Source organism: Diprion similis, chromosome 14 (genome assembly GCF_021155765.1).
Source record: "Diprion similis isolate iyDipSimi1 chromosome 14, iyDipSimi1.1, whole genome shotgun sequence".
In the NCBI taxonomy this organism is placed as follows: domain Eukaryota; kingdom Metazoa; phylum Arthropoda; class Insecta; order Hymenoptera; family Diprionidae; genus Diprion; species Diprion similis.
The window spans coordinates 14,054,405-14,078,892 of NC_060118.1; the positions used below are offsets into that span (position 1 = coordinate 14,054,405).

Here is a 24,488-nt window from a genome sequence, read left to right on the forward strand (position 1 = left end):
TCGGCTTGGATGCTGCATGTCATAGTAGGAATCAAGTGAAGTACTGCAGGGATCGTGCCGAACGAGTTTATATCGTTGCTCATTTCGGCAGAATCGAGGTTGGTATGGTATGGTTGGTAATTACCGATAGACCTTCGCGTCGTTTGCATTATAAGATTCGGTGTGAAATTTACAATTCTATGCTATCTTTATTGGTTATGATGTCGCTTCGAGAAATCGCATACCTGGTATCCCGCTGACGAGCTCAAACGCTTTCTTCGTCGATTAATTAAGCTGAACTCGAATGACTGGTCAAGACGTCGAGTTCGTAGCCCGACCCTATTAGAACCTGATTCGGTTTAAAATTTTGCTGCTGTGGTTTGAGCGTTGTCTCGATGCAACGGCGATCTTCGGAAGCTGACGACAGAACTTGATATTTTTATCCAGGAATAAACAACACAAGGCAAACGATTATGATCTAAATTGGATGCCGAGATTGAGTGGCTGGCGAATCTCTGCCTGTCCGCAGGCTCTAACTGTGGCCTTCCTCAAGGTAGAGTGAAAGTAGTTTGTACAAGATTTTCGTTGAATTAACCTAAGCATATGCGCTCGTTTTGAATAATCTCTGTCACTCTGTGGTACAGATGACCATTTTATCGTTGGTTAAAGTCATTCCCAACTCTGTGAATCGGGAAGCAAGAGAGAAAAAACACTCAGACTTTTTCAATGTTTTATTTCCAAATATTGACACGGCTTTTAGGCAAAATAAGAATATAGGAATGTTGTTCGTTTGAAAAAACCGCTAAATTTCAATCAATACTCGACGCTCGAGCGCCCTCGGGGATGTTCGGCCAAGTTCGCTTCGTCTTTCGCGTCAAATTATCCACCCTGCGCGTTGGTCATCAACAAGTGCCAGGTGCAGACCCTTTGTCTGCGCGTTCGCAATTTATTCGACTGTTCTAAGAATTTTCAAGTCTATGCATTTTTGTCGACACGTGCGTGATAATCATCGAATTTCTCGTATACGCGAATCAGTGCTAACAAAATTGTAAGATCGTTGATTTTACAAGAGATGTTTGAAGATTTTCAAACAATAAATTACTGAATGATAATCATTCATTCTGCGAATAGTGTTCATTATGTTAAAAACTGGCTCGTAATTCTTCTCAGTCGGTTTGTGTTTGTTAGAGATCTGAGAAGCAGGAGGCCGATACTTTCGTACTAATGGAAGTTTTAGCTATTCTTCCGGCAAGTTTTTTCCGTACTTCAACGTTGAGTACGAAACGATGTTTGTCGCATCAATAGTGATGTGGTGGTGATGTAGAAATATCAGTTTCGTTTCCACAATAAATAGTCCACCTGCCAAATATTTCATAAAACTTCCACCTGTCGTTGAGATGTGAAAAATAATTATGTACGACGGTTCGAATTTATTCGAGATGATGTACCGAGTAATCCAACCGCGACGTACTCAAACTCAAATTACCTAAATCCAAAAGCCTGCCAACTTAATATTATCACACATAGCGTTGTTAGAATTATTAGACATCGATCTTTGCTCGCTGCTTTTCCTTACGATACGGCATTCGCAACTTCTTTTCTGAATATTATTACCGAAATTTCGAATGACTTTGTACTTCGTCATTGTCAATCCGCAGTGCGTTATTCACAGGCAACGGAAGAACTAGATACCTACTTTACGGACGTACGAATGCACATGTTGCTTGGAAAAGTGATAATTTTTCGAAAGACGTGTTCTAATAATAGGCACACCGCCGGTCGCGTGTGCAGTTGGGATTTAAACATAGTTTTGGCAGCACAAAACGTCAAACCGTCTCTGACCGAGGAGGCGCGAGGTCGCGGTGTGTGATTCCCTTGCTCGTTTACCTCCCAATAAAAAAACATCTGTGTTGTCGTTTTATTGGCTTATCGGACTCGACATAATCGAAGCACGGAAAAAATAGAAACTAAAAGTAATCACGACAATAACGGCACTGCAATATTTCTGTACTTCCGTAGCATCGGTGCTTTTTTAATGTCGCGTTTATCTGCAAAAAGAAATTCTTTTTAATTCGATCAACGACTTCCAGATTTTTCATTACGATCGGTTAGCAATTTCCTTTGGAATCACCAACCGTATGTCTCTTGTCTTCCTGCATGCTACCGCAGTACTGTTTGCTTCTCGCAAGGTGGTTCTCCCGAATGTATTCTTAGACGATGTATAAACTAGATCGTTGAGAAATGCGAACTTTCCGTGAAAGAAGTCAGTCCGACTAGCCACTTTATTGTCTGTTCGACGTATAGTATTCCTGTCTGTTCAACAATCGGCCGATACACGTCAAGATAAGTTCACGATACTCGATAAGTTGAACGATATTTTACAAGTACGTGAAATTGCTCGAAAATATTGCGCTTTAGTTGAGTGAATCGGATGTGAAATGAAGGAAACTTACGACAAAGGGCCTGCGGAGATTAACGAAAATCAACAGCCCATGGAGTTCGTGGAGTTTCTCGAAGACGTCGAAGACCTCGAATATGAGTAAATATCCGATTCAGGGAAAGAATTAAGTCAGGAGTGCGTTTGCCGTTAGGAGCCTTGCCGGTATTTATGTCGATTTATTTTACAAAGCCAATGATTATTTAGATTTTCGAGTTAACTTTTTATATACATCAGACCGGTGGTCACAGTTTGAGTAGAATCGACCCGGATGAATAATTTTACTCCGATAGTCACGGTCACAGGATTTTTCGTAATCATTCCGCTTACGGGGAATAGTTTGCCACAATTCATAGGTGATGCACGTCACGTCAATTCACGAACGTTTATATTAATGCGATGAGGTCAATTTTGGCAGATATCCAAGGTCCTTTCATTGATGTTTATACAACGTACAGCCGTTAATGTTTCTCCAGTGGTACGATCGGCTTTGCCTGGTAAAATTGGATGAAAAATTATTACTTGTTCGCCTGGCTCAGGGTTCGTTAAGATTTTTTCTTTGGTGGAAATCTCGTCTGAATTTAGACCGTCAACTAACAAGTGTACAGAGGATGACCACACTTTTCGTTTTCTAGCACGATGACAGCCAGCAACAAGACGGCGGACGAGGCTGTAAACGACGCGCTTATAGAAAAATTAAGAATTTGTGCCTTCAGGCCGCAAGAAAGTACGGAAACTGTTCGATCGGTGGCTGCCAAGTTACACGCACGGCTCACATCCTCGGGTATGAGTTAACATTTTTAAGAGGAAATTACCGCATGTCTGTACCGTTGCATGGTAGCGATTCACACTAGTTCACTGGGGTGAACTCTCTTTTCGAAGTAGATGCAAAATTCGTCTCAGGTGATTTTGATTCGGGCTAAATATATGCAGGGTACTTTGAGAATATACTATAAAGACATTTGCACGATCTGTTACACGCGGGACTGAATTAATTACCAATTGACATGAACCTTGACTCGCTGCCGTGGTAATAAGCTGGAAAAACTTGTTCAATTTCTCATTACTGCCGCATAGCGTGCCCGAGAGACGTTTTAAGCCTGCCTTGCCTTATCGCGTTACCTGCCGAATCAACTTTTTTAAGCGCATCGAACTGATGACAAAAATTAGATGTCGAGCCGCGGTAGGAAGTGTTTCATTTCCTCTTCCGTAGCCAATTCCAATTTATCTCGTTTTGTTGCTTTTCATCATTTTGTTTATTTTTTTCATTTACGCCGACTGGATATAAGTCTAATGGATTCGTTGTCTGGCACTGATCTTCTCCTTGGCTCGAAGACAAGTCGGTGAAATGGGTCATTTTTTTCCTCCAAATGATCACTTCTATCGCAAAATCTTGAATTATTTTTGAAAATCACCGCTCGTCAGAGAAACTCCCATGTTTTTGTTACGCAACTATTTTGTAATCTTGACAGATTAGATCCTGGCAAAAATCCAGAAATCTATAAGTCTGGCAGTGTGTCAGGTTGTTGCTAAAATTGGTTGTTGCCAAGTAGCAATTTAATATTGAATTTATACCTCCTGTAAACGGTATTTTACACAACTTGCGAACAAGCGTTTGGACTCGCTATCGTGAATAGAAATTAATCTTATTATTTTCGCACATACGAAAACGTCACGGGGTAAAAAAATAAATAAATTAATAAATAATAAAACCATTGCCTTATTTGCATTATCTGGGAAGATATTAGACGATGACGGGGTTTTGGCTGCAGTTTCGTTGCTAGATGTTCGTGCAATATTGGGTTCAATTCAATTAACCACTGTTAAAAATAGAGCATTTTGATTTCCAAAGTGTCGGAGAAGTTCGATTACCTGTCACCACGCGATCTGTGTACTACCTGCGCACGATATACTGTATTCCGTGCGTCGATGGTTTGGCCTAGATTTACTTCATTCTGACCTGAAAACGTTGTTTACCAATTTGTTTTTTACCGACTGACTTTTCTGGGGGGGGGGGGGGGGGGGGGGGGCTACGTATTTTTTTCATCTACAATAAAACTTCTCAAAACTCGCAAAATTGTTGCATCAATGTTAAATATATCCTAGTTTGCGATGATCGATTGTTTGTAAAAAAAATCCACAGAGCGCCGTACCAGAGAACGAACCTTGGAAAAACTGTGGCGAAAAAATTCCAACGCAATCGAGATACTTGTGAGGATTTTGGAGGTAACATACATTTTCTATAAATTGGCGTTTTTAAAATAAAAATTTCGAACAGTGTAATACCTTTGGAAATACCAAACAGGTTGCACAGTTTGTTGGCAACGTAGTTCCCAGTAACAATCTATCGCCATAAAAATACAACTTAGATATCGGCTCGTCGTGTAAGGGCCATAAAACGATTAGTGGAAATACATTCGGATACGTATACGTACGTACCAACCTAATCTCGCTCCAGAGCTAACCGAGGCGCTGCCGCGCTGTGAAGTTGAGACCACACACGAAAGCCCTTCGTCGATTCAAGCCTCTCGCGTTATGATATCATCGGTCAGCGAACTGCAAGAGTTAGATCAGTGCACTAGAAACAGTTCACTACGAAACTATATCGACTCTCGTATCTGCACTGGGAAAATTCATTTGAATTTCAATTTTCCTAAATCCCTACCTGAAAAGGCTCAAACTACTACACCATAGAATTACTCGTATTTGTCTTGGGTATCGGAGTCTCGTGCGTGGGTAGAGAAATATACAAGAGCGCACTGAACTCTCCCTGTCTAAAAATAAATGTCTCTCCCATATGCTTTTGGCAAAGATCGATTTCATCCGAGCCTTCAACTACAAGAAAGGTACTTAAATACTTCTAGATCATTTTTCCCGTGAAGTTTGAGGTGAAATGTATGAAATGTGCAATTCTTGGTAGGTGCCAACTGTTTGTCGTAATTTCGATTCAAAACGATCATAAGAGAGAGAGAGAGATTTAATTTTACAATTTGGAATTGTTTATGATAATCCTCATTCAATTTCGAGCCCTTTCAGTTTAATAAGAAGGAAATCCTACAGTCTATGTCTTAAGTAACAGACGTCTGAATGATTCTCGTGGCGGATAAACCTTGCATACATAGTACAAGTTAGGTTATATGGGCGTGGGGTGCGTCTCTGGCAGAGTTGTTAGCGCGGAAATGGACATCCTAGGCTGGTGAAAACCTTGGAGACCACTTGCAGCCGGGCAAACAAACATGCGTTCGATAAAAATTGGGTACAGTTTCATGCAGCAGTGTGCCAACAGCGCTGCCGTTTGCGATATTGTAGCCACGACACGTGTCCGCGGTCAATAATAGAAGTTTTACGTTCTTCGATAATCGGAGATCCCCGGGGATATAAAATTGATGCAGAGCCTACCGATCTTTCAAGTATATAAGAATTCTAAAAATCGCTTCAACTTTACACGATGACGGTGCAACGTGAGCGTCGTTTGAATTGCCTACGGAAAAGGCGCGAAGGAAGAGAGTATCGACATTATTTTATTTTCGTTTCAAGACCTTTTCCCCGTTTCCTCGTTACTTTTACAGAGCTGCAAGGACAACGTGGCAAACTGCAGCGTCGCTGGTATTCTCCACGAATGTATATCCCCGAAAATCGGAAAGGCCAAGTCGAGTGGGTCGAAGAATCGTAGTGCAATAAGTAAGAGACACGCGCAACTGCTGATAAATCAAGCTAGCTGATTCTGGCAGGTGTCGAGTCTAACGTGTGCCTGCGTACCTGTGTTTCAGGGAATAACAGCAAGATGGCTATTTCCCAGCTAATAAACTTGGGCGGAACCCAAGTTCTGATACGCTTACTGAACGCCCTGCAGCACAGAGAGACAATAACGACCGAGGTTCTCGTACAGGAGCTTCTGTGGATACTGGGACAGGTATTTAAGCTTTCGAACACCGTATCACGAGTTGGTGTCGTCGAGAAAAGACTTGTGATTGCATCTGTCGTTATTTAGGTTGCTCAAAAAGATCAAAAATTCCCGACAAAAGTCAAGATGCTCAATTCGACGAGAATGTTTCACTCGTTGTTGAAAGTAAACTACAACAACAGCCGAACGCTGTTCCCTTTATTACTGATGATCAAAAGTCTGGCTAAGAACTGTGAGTCTGATATGCTTTGCTCCCAGTTGAAGTTGTATAATTTTGTCGGTTAACGTAACTGAGACGATCAAACCTACCAAACGTCTTTCTGTTATTTTCAGCATTTTCTCTTCAGATATTGGTGAAAGATGGGATCGTCCCTACTTTGGAGAAAACGTTTGTCTGCGTCGGCTACTCTCCTCATTTAAAACTGAGAACATTGCTAGAGTGTTTTAAATATTTTACGGTCAGCAGTACGTGAATGATGTAGCAAAATAACGTGATCTAGACTATCAAACCGTGTCGATCCTTGTTCGATTTTCACCCACATGCTTCAATCAATTTTTCAGAACTCTGCTGTACAAAGTTCGTCAAGATAGGTTTGGTCCATCTTTTAATGCGGCTCTTCGACAGGTGGGAGAGGTTCGATGGACCGATTCGGTTAAAAATTTCCAACTACTGTTTGAACACACTGCAGCATCTCTGCGTAATAAGTAAGAAATATTTTCAACCGTTACTTGTCTTATATCCATTTGTCAATCGATCCAAACATTTGGCTGGTGTTGATTTAGAGTCGGGGAGGAAGGCGATAAAGTCAAGCGGCGGACTACAGCTTCTTTATCGATTCTGCACGAATTGTCCCGAAGAGAAATCTTACGATTGCCTGTTGTCACGGGTTTGTGGCATAATCAATCAGTGCCTAGAGAAGAAGGAACTACCAGTGCCTGAAATGTCACCTGTCAGGTAATCCTGAACTGCAAGATGTGCATCTTAGGCCTCGGTTACTTTCTGTTTTTTCGCCATCGATGAGAATTCAAAAAATTCATCACGCTACATTCTTACGGAAATTTGCATTGTTTTTTTTTTTTTTTTTTTTTTTTTTTTTGACAATAGATTCATTTTACCAGAAATAACTTCAAGGCTGACAAACAGTACGGAGAGCGGAAGCGATGCTGACAGTCAGGTTAACAGCGTAGCGTCTCTTGGTAGGGTGTACAGCGACGTGGACTCAGGTGACGACGAGGAAAGTGATAACTCGCCCCAAACTGAACAGAATATCCTTCATACCGGGAATGATATCGATGAAAATAAATTTTTCTCGGGCGTCGTAACCTTCCAAAGATCGGAGGAAGATCTTCTTGCGTAAGCGATATAAAATTATAAATTAGAAGATAGATAATACGAAGAGAATAAGATTGAAAAGAATAGAAATAAATAAACAAATAAAGCAAGAAAAATGCGAATTGTCTGAGGCCGAAATTCCTATTCCGTTGTAGGTACAACTGTTTCTTTCGAGAACTTGGCACTCTTCAGAATCAATTATCCACAAGAAACAAGCTGGATAAATCTAAAGCGACGACGCGCGTCGACGGTTTTGCCAAAGGTAGCAAAACCGGTGCCAATGTCCAGGGTCACGCCGGCGTCGAAGGATTGCGAACATTTGCAGACTTGTCGCCGCATATGACAGACCAACACGCCTACTGCGTGGTAGCCAGCACGGTAAAGAGCGTGATAAGCTTTGTTAAAGTGGCCTATCCAGATTTAGTCGGAGGCGAGGGTCTTGGCAAAGCGGCCCCGCTGAACAACAAGGACCGCAAGGTGTGCAGATCGAAGCTACTTACGTGCGTCGATCGGGGACTTCATCCGGGGACCTTGATGCAAGATACGGCCTACGATCTCGATCAATTGGCTTCGAGCTTCTCGTATCAGGGCGACCGGGGATCTTCTCAGCGTCTCCTCTGTAACTGCGATGAGAAACGAATCGGGAAGCGGAGCAGCGACTCGAAGCAGTTGCAGTTCGAGTCGCGGTTCGAAAGCGGAAATCTGAGAAAAGCTATACAGGTGAATATTAGCTATGCCATCTTTCGAAACTAAGTGTACGGTATGTCGGTATTTCGGCGGGTATACCGACTGTCGACTGTCAGAGTTGTGATCGAAGACTTGTTGATATTTACGAGTGCGGCTTGAACCTACGTTTGTCGTAAAAAAAAAAAAAAACACGCCTGACGAGTTATAATTTTCGTGACTGCAGATAAGCCCTCGCGAATACGACCTCATATTGACACCGGATGTGAACAGCGGGTCAAGGCATCAGTGGTTTTATTTTGAGGTTTCGAACATGGAGGGAAACTCTCCGTACACCTTCAATATAATAAATTGCGAGAAAGCTAATTCGCAGTTCAATTTTGGAATGAAGCCAATACTGTTTAGCGTGAGAGAAGCGCAGCTCGGGAGGCCCGGGTGGGTGCGGACCGGGACGGATATTTGCTACTACAGGAATTGCTATCAGAGGCCTACCAAGGAGAAGAACTACTTGACGACGTCCTTCACCGTCACCTTCCCCCACGCCTACGACGTCTGCTACCTGGCTTACCATTTTCCTTACACCTATAGCCAGATGATGGCCAACATATGGAAGTGGTCGAAGAACCTGTCTCCGTCGGGCATTTATTTTCGCGCAGAGCCGCTCTGCGATACCCTGAACGAGAACGAGAATCCCGTGTTAACCGTCACGGCCCCGGAGTCGAAGAGTAATCCCATACAGGCGAGTCTGACCATCCGACGCACCGAATACTTACGGAATAATTGGTCGCGGGGTTAATTTAGAATCGATTTTCAGAACCGGAAAATCATATTCCTCACGTCTAGAGTGCATCCGGGTGAGAGCAACGCCTCCTGGGTAATGCACGGTACCCTCGTGGCGCTCTTGGCCAGCTCCACCTACGCGAGCAGCTTGAGGGACGATTACGTGTTCAAAGTTGTTCCGATGTTGAATAGCGAAGGTGTTATCAACGGTTGGTAAGTCTGCAACCAGCTTCAGTCAGAAAACGAACACTTGCTTCGTTTCTCTTTTGCCGGTAAACATCATCGCGTTGCGGGTGTTGAGATTCGTAAAACGAACGACAATAAGTTAAATAAGTCGTTGATAAGTTTTATGGCCATAAATCAAAAAATATTTGAACGTTACTGCGTAGGGGAATTGATGAGAAAAATTTGGCTACATTAATGATCTGTTGGTGTTTCGTAAAAATGTAGTAATACCTTTATTAATTTTCAGTCATACAAAATTCTCATTCGCAACATTATAGGTACAGTATAATTATGAATAAACGTATACAATTTTAAAAGAGTTTTCTTAGAGTCTAAGGTAATTTTGACTAATAAAACTGTCTGTGTCAATGAATCGATACGTTCGGATGACAGAAACGTTTCGTCGCAACGATCAAGTTTAAAAACTTGTTCAGGGAATCTCTGGTGGAAGGGTAAACTCCGAACGCAAGTTTTCGTTCGCAGCGTTTGTCTGCTACGCTCGGGTCACGTGAAATTTGTGGTCCCTGGCTCGGAGGCTGCTCTCTCACCAGAGATTCCCCGTATATTATAAAATTACATTTAAGAATATTCTCTTACGCGATTGAAAACGTCCCGCCTTGCAAACGTATGTCAATCGATGAATATAAACGACACGTGAGAGCAATTGAAATCGTAAGTGTTTTAGGCACCCGTTGACCAACACCAAAACTAATTACCGTAATTGTAATTATAATTACTCGTCACTACGCCATAGTTGAGAATGATTTGATTCCAATGCCGTAGATCCCAGGGGAATTTTGTGTATTGCATACGGTTCGTTTTTTCATTTTCATTTTCCATTCGTTCGTTTCCCGCCCGTACTATGGACCGTGTGACACATACGAAGATGCGCGACGATAGTAGAATAGGTTAAAAAACAAACTTGAATTTAAAATCGTAGGAAAATAAAAAAACAACAAAAATGAAATGTCACATCGCATCTGCGAGTATCGCGAATTTTACATTTCAAGTCGGATCCGCCTATGAATAAACAGCATTTCGATAGTGATAAGTGAAAACCCAAAGACAAATGACAAACGGATTACAAGCACTTTCCCGGATATAGTGTAGGTATATAACGTATATATACCGTATACTGCCAGAAAAATCCTTGAATATTGTTCGTCCATTTCACTTTGACTTCCTTCGCACTTAAAATCTATGTAATAAAACTGTCGACGATTCAAATATTTCCAAGTCTTAATCTAGGCATAAAATTAATTGGACGGAGGGTCTAGTACCTTGCCATTCGAGCGAACCTTGATATTGTACCTGTACCCTGGTTCCGCTTCCGGCAAAATGGTGCTCGAGTCGTCGTCCAGCTGTTTGAGGGGCGCCGAGGGCTCGTCTTGGTTCGGCTGGTCGTTGACGTAGTCCTGCTGGGAGTTGTCGTAGGGCCCGATGGTGCGCGCGTCCTCCAGCGCGTTGTTCGGTAGCTCAGTTTCCGCGACCTCGTAGTCCTCGGAGTTTTCTGCCTGCGCCGAAGCCGGACGGACCTCGCGGGTTTCGAGGCCGTCGAATGCAGGGTCTTTTCTAGTAGCGAACAAGCTGGCGATATCTGGGATATGGTCAGGCCCGGTATGGTGGTTCTCGGCGCTGACCATATCCTCGTCGTCCCCCTCCTCCCCCGCTCCGTGATCCTCGACGACGTCGCTTTCGGAAATTGTCTCCGAGGTCTCGGAGTTGGGGTCGGAGTCGGGGTTGGATGCGGAAGCGGAAGCGGAAGCGGGAACAGCTGTTACCAGTCTATTAACGATAGGATCTTCGGACACCTTCTCTTCTGATTTAGAGTCCGAGGTTGAAGCGTTTTCCTCCGTGATTGCTTTGTCTTCGTTTTTATCTTCCACGACTGCTGGCGCGGCAGTTGTGGTCGTCATGTACGGCCGGCGATTTCTGTAATACGAAATAGGTGCAAATCGTTGATAATTCGATTCTCCTCCCGTCGTCATTACTCGGAAGGTTTCGTTTATTAGTACAATCAAAGCCTCGACCCGTGTGTTAAACTACCCTCGCGTGCACATATCACCACAGTTTCACCATAGAAAGAAATCGTACGAATATGCGTTACTAATTCTGAGAGGTTGACCTAGAAATTGGCAAGTAGATATTTGCAGATTACATGGCATTCCTGCTAGTCGACTTCCTTTAACGTTGCGCTAAATGTCGGCCGGGTTTCTCTACGTAAGAGGGTGTTTTTGCGTATCTAAATACATGTCTCACCTCTTACCCCTGTGTCGCCGAGACTGGAATGCTGCCGTAGTTGTAGTAGTAGCATCTCGTTTGTTCGCATATGAAATCTTTGAAGAGGGTGCAGTCTTCCGTTACCCATTCCAACGTCGGCGCCTTCATGACGACGCACAAATCGGCACTTCCGTTCTCGCCGCTAAACAATTGAGACAAGTTTTTTTCCTCAAATTTCACATCTATCTCGTGGTCTTCGTTCGTTCGAGAAAAAAAGGGCTTCTTGTTTTTCAAAGGGCAGAAAGTGTTTGCTCGTGTGATTTTCTATCTTACCTTTCCCTCGCTATTCTTTGGGGCTCGGTTCCTCGTGGCACGTAGGTTTCGCTGCGTCCCGGAAGTTTTCGCATGTAATCAAAGGTCGAATTGAAGGGCAGGCCGGTGCTCATCCACAGCATCATGTCGGTTCCAAGCTTGTTGCCCGATGTCCAGAAATCAAATTTAGTATAGCCGGCGTTTTGCAAGTACTGCGTCATCGTGTCCGCCTTCTCTTTTGTTTCAAAAGAGATCAACTGAAGCCCCAACGACCGGCAGTATTGATAAGCCAAGAAGTAGTTCAGTTCGAGACTGTACGGGTTCATTCTCGAAACGTAGTACTGCACTCCATCGAGTTGAATGGTCGTGATCCTTTGCGCTGAAACGATAAAAAAAAAACCAAAATAAATAAATAACTAAATAAATAATAATAATTTTCAAAATTCAACAACTGCGCGGAATCAATTGTCCGAATGGATCGGTACTAGTTTGACTCTGAACGTTGGTTGATAAATAAAGGTGAAAAGAGATCTTTCCGGGAATAGTAATTCCCTGAAACTGAAATTGTCCCCAGCTCCCATTGTACGTGCATACTGCTCGTCCCTTTTAGTTTCCCGAGGCATATTTTCTTAATATATTCACGCCGCATTCATTGCTGGGTGTATGAATGACGGTTGCGCCGTGCACACACAACGCGCACGTGTTTGCTTGAAACGAGCCCAGCTATAGCTGCTGGCTGGCTACCAAAGCTGTCGTTTCGAGCCGTCATTTTCGACGTCCATGGTATGCCTACGCGGGGAATTACGAGAAGAAAAATTCATTCGTACTTAACCCGTAATTTAATATTTGAAGGGGTATTCAACAGCACGGGTCGCAATCACTGCAATCAGATCAGAATAGATATTCGTTCACTCGATGTGATGGGTATCCGGAATTATGACTGCAGTCAATCCGTAGGAAGCTTCACTTAATTTCAACCAGATTTTCATTCAACGAGTTGAATTAAATTGCTGCAGATAGAGCCAGCAGTCATTATTACAAGGTGCCCGTATTGAATTCTTACAGTCCGTTATAAAAATTTATAAGTCTCTATAACTGTACCTAATTGTAAGTAACCTGCCTTCATCGATCAACCACCGATATGAACACGTCAACGCCACGCGCATTACGCGCACCATAACTTCCATCACGCTTCCTAATTTAGATCGAGCTTTGTAACCGTTACGTACAACTTCGTAACCGCGAATCGTGCCTTGCCTGCCTTGTGTAACTCATTATTTTCATATAGACTTATAAATATATCGCGTACACTTGATCTCCTCGCTTCTAGGCACCAGCAAAACTTTTGCTTTCTTACTCCTCGGTGTACGGTATACACCACGACATTTAATTCTTCCATTAAACTTGTCGCCGGAGTCGCAGGTTATACGCTTGGCAATAACGGGCTCGTTGATGTTTCATTGACTCCAATTCGTTCTGTCTCCAGTCGAGCAGTGCAGCTGGTGGGGAACATTTTTCAGAGCAGTACTTACTGATACATTCATTAAGGGACTACGGTATTCACATCGACGACAGTTCGAAACGAAAAATCCTCCTTACCGCGTCGATGACAGAGAAAAAAAAATTTACAACCGCGTAATGAAAATTGAATATCCTCGAATGATACGTTATAGTTGACAACCGAACGCTTATTCACAGTTTCTTGACCCAAGTTTGATGTGTAAACAAGTGCAGGTAGGAAAATGGGACGGGCAAAGGTGTTGCTTTCGAGTAGGTATCTCACCTTTCTCGGTGATTCCACTGTATACTGAAATTATACACGTACAATACGTCCCGCTTTATGCGACAAAATTTTTATCCCCGGATCAAGGGACAACTTAAGTTTATGCAACCGGACAGGGTTGCGGTTGCGTATATTTGGCTGTTGCAGTGATGTGTGCTCGGTAAGTTTCTCATATGAAAAAAGTAGCCCGAGGCAAAACAGCAGGAACAAAAGTAAACGAACGGACAAAAATAAAAAAGAGGGTAGGTCGAAGCGTTCGCAGAGTCCGAGTCGAAACTCCGTGCCCTCGGGGGAAATGTAATTCTGGTCTAGAAATGCGAACGAGTTCTTAAGCGTGTAGATCGTGGAACAGGTAGAGCAGGTGGTAAATGACCTGATGACCTTGAGCCAACGTCTACGTCGTGGTAGGCGCGCAAGAAATTGAACGAGGGTACGTGGGAACCGGCGTTGTACTTTTTTCACTTTTTCCCTTCAACTTTTAAATCGGTTATTTGTATTTTGATTCTAACTTTTTTCGAATTGAAATTCTATCGGACTCGGAAAAATTTGCTAAACTGTCATCATCGCTCGGCGGATGCTTGGATTCTCGTTCGACTCTTTGCCAGCCACGGACCGCGTGGTCGTCAACACCGAGTTGTGCACAAGCAAGCACGATGCGGAACGTTGACAAATCGTATCCCTAATTCAACCCGATTGCTTGTAAGCACGTATTTCCTGACCGTATGAATATCATCGCTGATTAATTGTAAGTGCAACTAGCGTATCTACTCATCCGCCATTGCGTCGGAACCAGATATTAATTGAGTTGATGAAAATATTTTGAATAGATAGGACTTGAATACATGCACGTATAAAGGTACAGGCACTCGCTTGCTATGTCCATTTCTGTTTCTTTAATTTCTTCTCGCACTAATTGTAAGAATGAAAAGAACGGTATCAAATATACAGATAAAACCACTTTTTGGTTATTTTATTAATTGATTCAAAAAATTTGCTAACGTTACAAGGTGAAAGTGTGAAATTTTTCAAAATATTATCAAATTCATGTAATCGGCACGATTCAGAGGTAAAAAATAATTTTTTGTTGCGTTATGCATTCAACGAAAATGAGTAAAGTTTCAACGCACCTGAATCGTAGAGAGTTTAGGAAAAAATTGCTTAAAAACGGTGGTTAATGTTGAGAAAAGCAAATCATCGTACATTACAAGAGTTCCCTTCCTATCCGTCAATCAGACCGACATAACCGATTGCTGGAAATAAGTGCGAAAAATTGACTAGTAATTGATTACTGTTACTCACCCGAAGTACAAGCAGCCGCGGCGATGAGTAGGAAGAGGGCGATCTTCATCGTGGTTATATGTTTAAATACGACTTCCGGTACAGTTCCCGACGTGAAATTCGAGGGACGTTGGTGTCAGGGTCGCGTTGTCGAACTGGCGTAGCGCTGCGTCGACGGTCCTCTTAAGAGTCCTCCGTCGGCTCGGCCGCCACGCTCGACGTCCGTCGAGGAAGGGTGGTGGGGGTCATTCGCTGCCGATGATGATTCACGAAGCAACGCCGAGTCGGCTCGAAGATGGTCAATTCCTTCGGCCGAGGAAGACATCGCACTGAGCTAGGTGGATGGATTCGCCCCGGTATTTTCCAGGGCCGTTATTTTACCGTCGAAATCACGGAGGAACCGCGTCACGACGCGAACGCCACCGTTGGGGGCATGAAGGCGGTAAATCATCCCGAGGGATCGGATCGTGGCGGCGTTTCACCCTCTCGAGGCGACGCGCGAAGTCGCCTGAATAAATTGATGCCGCGCGAAGCAGGCGCGATTTCTTTTCCGGAGCTGTAAACGCTGCGGATCTCCCGGGGCGGGGCTTCTACCGTGAAATTACCTCGTCCTGGATGACGGGAGCGTTTTCCAACATCTCATCCGGTCTTTCGGCTCCGAGCATCGTTCCGAAAAAGAGTCGAACGACGGGACCGCCGCGATTCTCTTGTCTGGTTGTTGGTACCGAGCCGAGTAGCTCGTTACATCTACTCCAGGTTAAAATTTCATCCTCGTCGTGACTCGTCGACTGGTTTCGTCGAGCGCCGCCGGGCTGACGGAGCAGAAGGTACACGACGCCACGCATTCCTTAACACGCCGCGGCGGAGACCCTGCACGATATCGGGAGAAGCCTCGTGCAGAGGCTCGCTTGATCTCGGATAAAGCGGGGGCTCCGCGGTCGACGTGCAGGCCGAAGGGGTCCAGAGGGCATCGGGTGTGTACGCGAATAGCGAGGGGAAGAGGCAGGCGCGGCGCGGGGGTGAGGAGGGCGGCGACGAGAGGAGAGGAGAGGAGAGGAAAAGAGAAGAGAAGAGAAGAGAAGAGATGAGATGAGCGGGCCCCCGCTAGAGAAGCAGCTTCTCAGCGCTTGGCGAGCTCCCGAGCATCGTGCCGTGCCGTCGCGAGTACTTTGTTTTTGCAAAATAGAGGAGCAACAAGAAAAAAGAAGCCGCGAGGGGGTTCGATTCTTGACCAGGTCTATTTCAGGCTGCCCGCTCCTGCTGCTTCTGATACTCCTGCGCTGCTCATGGGAGCCTATGTAAGGCTGTATTCCCGAGCTCTTGGCCTTAGCCGAAGGTTGGAAAGACGGCGACTCGACCTCTACTTGGTTGGTATTATACGCCGGGCCCCGGGATGAGCCTAGGACATACAGTGATCCTCATCTCAAGGTTTCTCACGAGCCTGCAGCCTAATCGCGGAGTGCGAACGCGACGCGCGGACGTACGACGTTGAAAGTCACCCGGCTCTGCTGCTCTTTTCTACGACGCTTCATTCATTTTCCCCGCTATTACGAGAACCTTTATTCTGCGAATTTGTAGCGTACGCCTATTACATCTGTCGCAGGGCATCTACCGTTAATTATTGGAACCGATGAGAAAACGTGAAATAAAAGATAACGACAACGGTTAACTTCAACCACCTAATAGCGGAGCAGATTTTCCTAGAGCTTAATCGCTCCAGTTTTTTTCATCTCGTCTGTTACTTTTGCCTCTGGTTCCCTCTTTGGATCCTTTCCAGTCTTTCACGTTAATTGGGCGAACGCCCTCTATACTCGTCAGGATTGCGAGATAACGTCAACAAGTTGCGCATAAACCTTCATTGCAGAATTTCACCTGTTTCGTCTGCGATATAGAGTATTTGTCGGCACGACGTGCGAACAATATTTGCAAACACGCGAACCCTCTCGAAGTAGTTGGGAACGTATCCTTCACCTTCCCGAGCCTCTTAGCTCCGTGGGAGTCTTTCCTGCGCAGGCACGCGAAGAAGAAGAATCCCCCCTCACATCACTTCAATTAAGGACTCGAGCGGCGCGTTATGCACATGCCCCTTCGCGGATATATTTAGATACTTGCCTCCTTACGCTCGGCTAATGCGACTATCAAAACCAGATCGCTCGTGATATCCCGCTGAGCAAATGGAGCCCGACGTACCCATTTCGCTTTAAATCACTGTCACGTGTTAATAACACGCGGAGGGGAAACTTTCGGTGTCTATATACCCCCACGTAGACGCGGTCAAGCTGACGTGTCAGCTCGTCTGACCGCACCGTTTCATTTTATCAACAAGCCCCCATATGCACACACCCTGTGAGCTTGGGATAAGACGATGGTCTGCGTGCACGTGGAACCGAGATATTCGTACATTAAAAAGATCGGCTCACCCCTTTCGACTACCTGTATGCTCTTATTGTTGGATTTATTAACGCAAGGGTCGACAGTCCGCTGACGTGGATGAGAATTAGACGCTATAACCAAGAGTCGTTCAATTATTATCCTCCAAGGATGAGTTACGGGAGCCTTTGTCCAGCGTCATGCTGAGACGGCTCGGAGGATTTTTACAATTAGAGTTTCTTCGTCCGACATTCTACATTGCATGAACTTGTTTCGCATGGTTAATTAAAGAGTCGTTAAAAGTTTCTACGAGTTTGCATCGGTTCTATATATAGGATAGTTTTATGTTTTGCTGCTCGATCTTTGTGTTCCGCTCTTCCCCCTTCTTCGTAATCTTTTTCACAGAATACTTACACCGGCCCCAGATCAGCTCAGCTCAGCTCCGCTCGGCTCCTCGAGTCCTCGTACTGGATTATAGCTTCTCGGTAGTCTAGCGCATTGTTCTTGGTAGTGTGCGTGTGTCTCGAGTCACATATTTGTGCACATGTAGAGTCCTAAACTGCGACCCTGAAATAGCCAGACCCGTACATAACCAACCTGAAATCGACAAACTTCGCCACGAAGCCTTTGGTCCCTTTGGCAGCTCCTCTGTCTCAATAGTTTTTACTTTCATCCTTAACTTTTTGTTGCTCTTGCTTTTCTCTTTTTCTCCTTTGACGACACCTCTTCCCACCTGCTTCACTCTCGGTCCCTTTCTTGGTGGCAGCATCAGGCGAAAGAACAAAAGAATAACGTCCAAGAGAAATGCCTGCCTATATGGATGCATGTACTATAATAATGTATACGTGTACGTAAAAGTTGCGGGTGGAATCCCAACTAACCGTGACAATGACGAAATTAGTCAGTGGTTAACGGAAAATGCTGCTGGAATAACAAACCGGGAGAGTTGCGCGGTTTGTAATAACGCCGGCATTTCATTTCTTCACCGACGGCCAATCTTTTACCTTCTTCTTTTACACTCTGTCGACTTTCAATCCGCCCATGGTGAAAATTAGCTACTCGTGGAACCTAGGCGCGTGAAATTTTCTTGAAACTAACAACAAAATCTTGACTTACTTCATCCCGCCGAATGTTCGGTTCCACTGTGAGCTTTATACAAATAAAAAAAAAAAAATAACCAAGAGAAAACGTGTCGGTCGACGGTGCGAAAATTCTGAAGGAGTGAGTCTCGTCTCAGTGGTTGAGCTGGAACAGACCTCGTAAAAAAAATAGGGGGGTAGAGGGAATATTATCCTAAAATCGTTGCGAGGGGAAACGAACATTGAGATCTGAGAGTAGTGTAAATTTACACTACGAAGCCTGAACTCGACGAAATCCTTACATTCGAGAATTCGTCGATTTCCTTATTCCTTTCGTTTTCCTTGTTCCCTCTCGCGTGTTAAGTACACATCCTTCGTTCCCCATTATCGTTCGTTCACTAGACTCGAAATCCGTGAATAATGGGAAAAATTGAATATCAAGTCCGTACGAGTCCTTGGGTGTAAGAACACCTACCTCGAGTTAAGTTATGAGTTAAAAAAACACGAACGAAGTATCTGTTATAAGCGAACCGCAGGCGTTTCACTGAAAAAGTTGATTATTTCTGGCTTTGATCAACTAGTCCTATCTTTTTCCACTACAATGAGGGCCTTAAAATCATTCTTCTCATTATGTCAATTAGTTAAATCGTGAGAAGTAGCAATAAAGAGTCGAGTCCATGAAACACAAGAATATTTATGTAGGGCCACTCGAAAAATACGTTCATGTTTTTTGAAACTCCTAGACCCTTCCCTGTAACAACTAGTTGGTTTACTTAAACTATCTTAAAATAATACGCAACAAAACCATCCTCTCTCCAAAAGCAAAGTCGTATTTCTTCCATGTCCTTTGCGTTTATTTTTTGTGTAACATTAATTCTTCACAAGTATAAGTTCACGAGAGAACAATGTCTTAAGGTTCAGCAAGGTGCCCGGCTGCGCGTGAATTGTGCAGACGTCTCAGCGCGCATACGCATGGAAAATATTTTTCAAAAAGGGCAAAAAAATACGTTGTGAATCACTACAGAACTCAACGTACTTCTCTGCCAATGCTCGTAGAATACGATTACGCACAGCTACAAGCAGAATCAAGTTAACTCGAGTTAGGCTGCTGTTACTGCATCCATCAGCTGATCATTGCGGTCATCCTGACGCTTCAAGCGGCTAGTTCGTCATCTGGCTTCTCATCTCCCGATATTTAGAATCTAGAAGATAGCAAAAAGTCAAATCAATTCTAATGGTTGAATAATTATGTGCTCGCTGGGGGAACTAAGGTGAATTCTTTTTTCCCCCTGGGTTCGATTCGTTGATTTTTGTCCACTCATCGTCAATACCGTTGATCGGTATTCGGTGGTGTTTCGCCAGGCGTGTGCTCGGCTGGTCTTCACGCTCGTCAAAAGCTCCACGAGCGTAACTATCCGAATCTCACACACCCGCCGCGGGTCTTTTTTCCGTTGCCTTCGACGAGAATTCAGGGCTTGGGTTCCCGCGCGGGTTCCCGGTTCGACCAGGGGATATTTGCCCGAAAGGTGGCGGTGGAAGGTTGACGGTTTCGACAACCGAAGGTGGGCCCGCCAAGCCATGGATGACGAATGACGCGGGCCTTTCACAAACTATATCGACCAGCACCGGGCGCAACGCCGCCGATGCACGGAGAGATTTGAGCGAGCAGCGAACGAAGCGAGTCCTCGCGCGCTCTACAAGCCTCTCTAGACGATTTCTTGGCCGGAGCGAGCAGGAGACGTCTTGCCGGTCAAGGCTCCTGCCAACCGAGTCATTGACATTGGGGCTCGCGGCACGGACGAGCTGACGTCGACGCGAAAAGGCTGCTGCCGACGCCATCACCAATTTACCTACCAATTCGCTAATCACCGAATTACCCACGCCGCTCGTTATTATCAACCAACATATTTCACCGCGATACACAGTTCAAAGAGAACCAGCGGAAATCGGGAGCGATTCCAAGTCTTTGAACTCCCCCGCACGCACGGCCCAATGATCGAGACAACGTTTCGCCTTATTATAGGTATGGTTTTCAGTCATTCGTACGCGTGATCGATCCGTGATTATCAACAATTACAGACATGCACATTTAGACTGAATTCAATTTATTTAAACGAAAAAAAGTCAGCTCCGCCCGTTGAAGATTAGATCAACTTTTTACGCCAGGCCATCCTGGCAATTTAATGCTCAGCTATTCCTGATTGCGCGTTTCATACCTCGACCGAGTTAATTGATGACTGCTTACAAGTTTGACACGAGAGGAAATAACCTTCAAGCATTCCGAAGATAACGGGGCCTTGTCGCTCGCGGCGCATTATTCGATCAAAGACAATGAACTCTGAAGGATGGACGGACGTCTTATAGGTATACTTCGTGTGGCAATCGCTAACGGTCGATTTTTAGATCAATTTTACCTACCGACTGACCGCTGAACAAAACGAGAACGCTCCGATCTTTGGGCGAAAAACAGATTCCCGACAAGTTCGGCGGCTGCCATACAGTTTCTCTAAAGCGCCTTTCATACCGCAGGAACTTATTGTTGAATTTAGTTATTATGACATTTCTATACACTCTGCCAAATGACATTTTCGATTCTTTTTTTTTTTTTGTTACCTCTTATATAGGTATACTTACTAGTTCAATTCGTAAGACCAGGCTGTTTGAGAACCGCATCCTCTTTCCTTTCCGGATGAGTCGCGTATCGTTTCCGATCGGTCGTAGAATCGATTAAAAAGAGATTCAAACTTGCGTAAGGCTACCACGTAACCCAAGAGGCATGCCTAGCAAACGACACTACAATATTCTATCCTAGTATTGGTATGCACGACGCGGACCTGTCACTTCCTGCGGGTCGATTTCCGGCCGCCGGAAATATCCTTGCAACTACACATGAATCCTTAAACGACGCGACTGATCAGATGTCGACAAACGACGTTCTCTGATGATTTGTAACAACCGATGAAACCCCGTGATTCCATGCCGACTACTAAAATCCCGTGCCGTTAGTCGCGTCGCTGATTTCTATAACGTAGGCTCCTCCTCGCTATGGTTCGCATTCTCCCCTTGTAGCGTGGGTGAAAGATCAGAGAAGGCAGACGTATTTTTCTCCTCGGTAGAACGTAGTACCTACGATAAACGACGTTGCAGCGTCTATCCTTGTTTTTAATTTTTCAGCAACCGATACGGCCTGACTACCGAAGATTTGAACAGACGATGGAGCAATCCAAACCAAGTTCTACACCCTGTCATATTCCACACCAAAGGTCTGATGGAATACTGCACCAGAGTCCTTCAGAAACCACCCCACGTATTCGTTGATTATCACGGGCATTCGCGTCGGAAAAACGTATTCTTATTCGGCTGTTCTCGGTCCGGATCGTGGAGCGCGGCTGACAGAGCCAGGCCCGACCAGCCTGTACAGTATTTGGTAAGGTCGATGCAGCGTTGAAAATAAACACTTGATCTCACCGATGTCGTTTGTCGTTCCGCAGATGCTTCCGCATTTGATGCAAAAGATATCTCCGGCCTTTGCTCTGCCGCTGTGCTCCTTCAAAGTTGAGAGAAGCAAGGAATCCACCGCCAGAGTTGCTGTGTGGCGTCAATTAGGCGTTGCCAGGTCAGACATGTAATGCTTGTACTCGTATTATACCGCAGCTTCGAAGCATACGTACACCTACGTTTGTCGCTGTATAATTTTTCGAGCTTTATTCTCGTTACCATTTCTTTTATACTTATACACGATTTATAGAAGCTACACCATGGAGAGCAGCTTTTGCGGTTGCGACCAGGGTTCCCTTGCTGGTTTTCATCTCGATACCGAACATCTCCGAGATATCGGCCAAGACTTTTGTCAGGCCTTGTCGATGATGAAGGATGGTGGTGACGAATGGACCGTTGACAAGTGAGTGTACTAAGAATGAAAAAACTCTCCGTTCTCGTCGGTGAATGAGCATTTGGGTTCAACTGGAATTAAAATAGGAATATTGCAATCAGCTAATGTGCATTTCGAGAGATAAACTCAAACCGGAATACGTGCTGATCGTATAACCGGTGGTCAACATTATTCAGCTTGACAGTATATTTTGGTGGTAATTTTCCATTTATTTTTTCTCATTCGTAATCACACCGACTCTAATATTTACTTGAACGCAGATCGGGAATGGAGTCCTGTTGTCCTCTGAAATGCATTCTGAAAGAGTCAAAGAGGCCGCAGAAATGCATTCAGGATAAACAAGCTAAGCACCATATATTCGGAATTTCTTAGCCCGAAAGAATGTCGTTTCAATTGAACGAAACTCAAGGCAAGAATTCTTTCATTTTCATATCGCCACTGCGCTGCCTCGTTGTTTAATGCTTGAATCTTTGGCATCGAAACGATGCACGCCTCGCTTTCTAACAACGAATTAACCAACGCAAAGAACTAAAACTAAATAAAACGGCAACATTCTCGTTTTCCTTGCGTATTGTACATATCATGTGTGGAATTATGTTACGCTATTTGTCTTTTCTTTTATACTCCCGATATGCGACGATCAAATTGAAGGCTGAATACGTAACAGATTGATCAATGATCGGCAGCTACTACAGCAATGACTCGACGGGCAATCGCTAATATATGTTGTCGATTTTGCTCATTATCCTACCCAAAAAAGTCACCCCTTGCTATAATCGGAGAAGATAACGAAAAAGAGATTTTTCAATTTTGAAACACATAATGGACCCACTGCATTGCAACTGGGTTGTGTTTCGAAAATTGAAATTTATTTATCGTTATTTTCTCCGATCGTGGCAAGGAGTGAGTTTTTCTTAGTAGGAGAATGAGCAGAAAAATCGGCTCTGTGGCCCCTGTGTATGGTAAATTTGGAGGATCGAAATACAGCTGAGATGTTCATATCATAATACTCGATTTTCGGTTGGTCACCTCTTTGTCCGCCGAGGCGGTGAATTTTCACCGTAAGGGAATGTGCAAAAACATTAAGGTCGTCGGAATTACGTGATCAATTAAAAAGGAAAAAAAAATACCTTTCCGTCTTTGTTTCCAACGGCACCCGTTCTTCATTTATCGCTGTCATGGCGCTGCTGACTTGTTTGATAGTTATTAGCACCACAAATTTCTACTGAAGAAGTTAATAAAAAAAATCGCAAATAAAGCAAAAAATTAGCTAAAGAAAAGCAATTAAATCTCGAAAAAAAGAAAATATTTTGAAAGTGGGTATGCCAACTAAACGGACTTCCTTTGAGTCACTCATTAATCAAAATACAAACTATGATATTACATTTTCCAGGATTACCATGGAAGTAGGCGGTGTAGACGAAGAACGTGGCATGGAGGACGAAATCTCATCAAGTTGTCTTTCGGACGAGTCCGAGTTGGACGATTAGGTTCGCAACCCGCACCGCTCTAATCATTTATTGGCTCTAATTTGAGAATTGTTACATACCAGCTGTCATTCTGTTGCTCCTCTCATGTCTCGCATAAAAATTTGATTGCATTGTGGAAAAAAAAATTTGATAGCAACAAATGTAGTGAAAAACAGTCATTCGAATGGCGAATCATTGATGTAGAAAGTGCCATCGGTGTAGTACCTATGCGGAGTGATTGGTGTGGACGAGCGAGGGCTACTCCACCTTTTCTTTCCAGAAAAAAAAATTTCAAAATCCCTGTATGCTCAAGCAGGTATCGAATATCTATGGGAACGGTATAGCACAAGACGAAGGGGGAAAACTTCATGTACCTATATACGAGTCGAATTTTATTACTTGTGCGTGTTTTATCCCTAACACGATAGTATTATTAAATGGCTGTACGCTTATCGTTAGGGTGTATCATAAATGTTGAACATGACACTTTAATCGAGTTTTAATTTGGTTTCTAGGTATTCTTAAATCTAATGTGTATAAATAATTATACAGACACTCTTCATTTTTACTGAATTAAAAAAATTTCACAAAGCAAAAAATTTCATGCCGCTATTTCTACTTAGATATGCAACACGCATGGAATACTTTTTTTTCCAAGTGTCATGTGAGAAATATGAGAAAGAATTATTTATAAACTCATAGTGGAGGTGAATTGACTCTGAATACCGTCGAGGCAAGACGAG

The 24,488-nt window shown here is 44.0% G+C and overlaps 2 protein-coding genes across 7 annotated transcripts; one reads left to right on the forward strand and one right to left on the reverse strand.

The window, feature by feature from the left end:
- Nucleotides 1–1,677: 1,677 nt before the first annotated feature.
- LOC124414606 (cytosolic carboxypeptidase 1-like) lies at nucleotides 1,678–24,332 on the forward strand. Of its 4 annotated transcripts, none has more exons than XM_046895588.1 (18): nucleotides 1,682–2,518; nucleotides 3,052–3,200; nucleotides 4,560–4,642; nucleotides 5,986–6,097; nucleotides 6,187–6,329; nucleotides 6,408–6,552; nucleotides 6,654–6,785; nucleotides 6,882–7,025; nucleotides 7,104–7,275; nucleotides 7,426–7,674; nucleotides 7,809–8,373; nucleotides 8,564–9,076; nucleotides 9,152–9,330; nucleotides 21,559–21,811; nucleotides 21,876–22,000; nucleotides 22,133–22,285; nucleotides 22,537–22,685; nucleotides 23,670–24,332. In XM_046895588.1, exons 1-17 carry the CDS (start codon nucleotides 2,418–2,420, stop codon nucleotides 22,646–22,648), a joined length of 3,330 nt encoding a protein of 1,109 aa, XP_046751544.1. In that variant the 5' UTR covers nucleotides 1,682–2,417; the 3' UTR covers nucleotides 22,649–22,685; nucleotides 23,670–24,332. The 4 variants fall into 4 exon arrangements, with proteins under 4 accessions (XP_046751546.1, XP_046751544.1, XP_046751547.1 ...); XM_046895591.1 differs by having other exon boundaries at nucleotides 1,683–2,514; nucleotides 3,055–3,200; XM_046895590.1 differs by lacking the exon at nucleotides 22,537–22,685 and having other exon boundaries at nucleotides 1,678–2,518.
- Nucleotides 10,180–15,118, reverse strand: LOC124414609. 3 transcript variants are annotated; one of them, XM_046895601.1, is made up of 4 exons: nucleotides 14,957–15,118; nucleotides 11,896–12,253; nucleotides 11,609–11,764; nucleotides 10,180–11,274 (listed from the first exon to the last, which is right to left on the reverse strand). In XM_046895601.1, the coding sequence occupies exons 1-4, from the start codon at nucleotides 15,003–15,005 to the stop codon at nucleotides 10,599–10,601; spliced, it is 1,239 nt and encodes a 412-aa protein (XP_046751557.1). In that variant the 5' UTR covers nucleotides 15,006–15,118; the 3' UTR covers nucleotides 10,180–10,598. The 3 variants fall into 3 exon arrangements, with proteins under 3 accessions (XP_046751557.1, XP_046751558.1, XP_046751559.1); XM_046895603.1 differs by having other exon boundaries at nucleotides 11,211–11,274; nucleotides 11,602–11,764; XM_046895602.1 differs by lacking the exons at nucleotides 11,896–12,253; nucleotides 14,957–15,118 and having other exon boundaries at nucleotides 11,602–11,743.
- Nucleotides 24,333–24,488: the final 156 nt, after the last annotated feature.

Excerpts from the sequence above, each read along its gene's own strand:
- LOC124414606 (XM_046895588.1), top strand. The coding sequence starts at position 2,418 with ATGAAGGAAACTTACGACAAAGGGCCTGCGGAGATTAACGAAAATCAA. Across the intron at positions 9,077-9,151 it reads CGAAGAGTAATCCCATACAG|AACCGGAAAATCATATTCCT; the intron begins GCGAGTCTGACC and ends ATCGATTTTCAG. Across the intron at positions 22,286-22,536 it reads GACGAATGGACCGTTGACAA|ATCGGGAATGGAGTCCTGTT; the intron begins GTGAGTGTACTA and ends ACTTGAACGCAG.
- LOC124414609 (XM_046895601.1), bottom strand. The coding sequence starts at position 15,005 with ATGAAGATCGCCCTCTTCCTACTCATCGCCGCGGCTGCTTGTACTTCG. Across the intron at positions 12,254-14,956 it reads CGCGGCTGCTTGTACTTCGG|CGCAAAGGATCACGACCATT; the intron begins GTGAGTAACAGT and ends TTATCGTTTCAG. Across the intron at positions 11,765-11,895 it reads CAAAGAATAGCGAGGGAAAG|CGGCGAGAACGGAAGTGCCG; the intron begins GTAAGATAGAAA and ends TCAATTGTTTAG.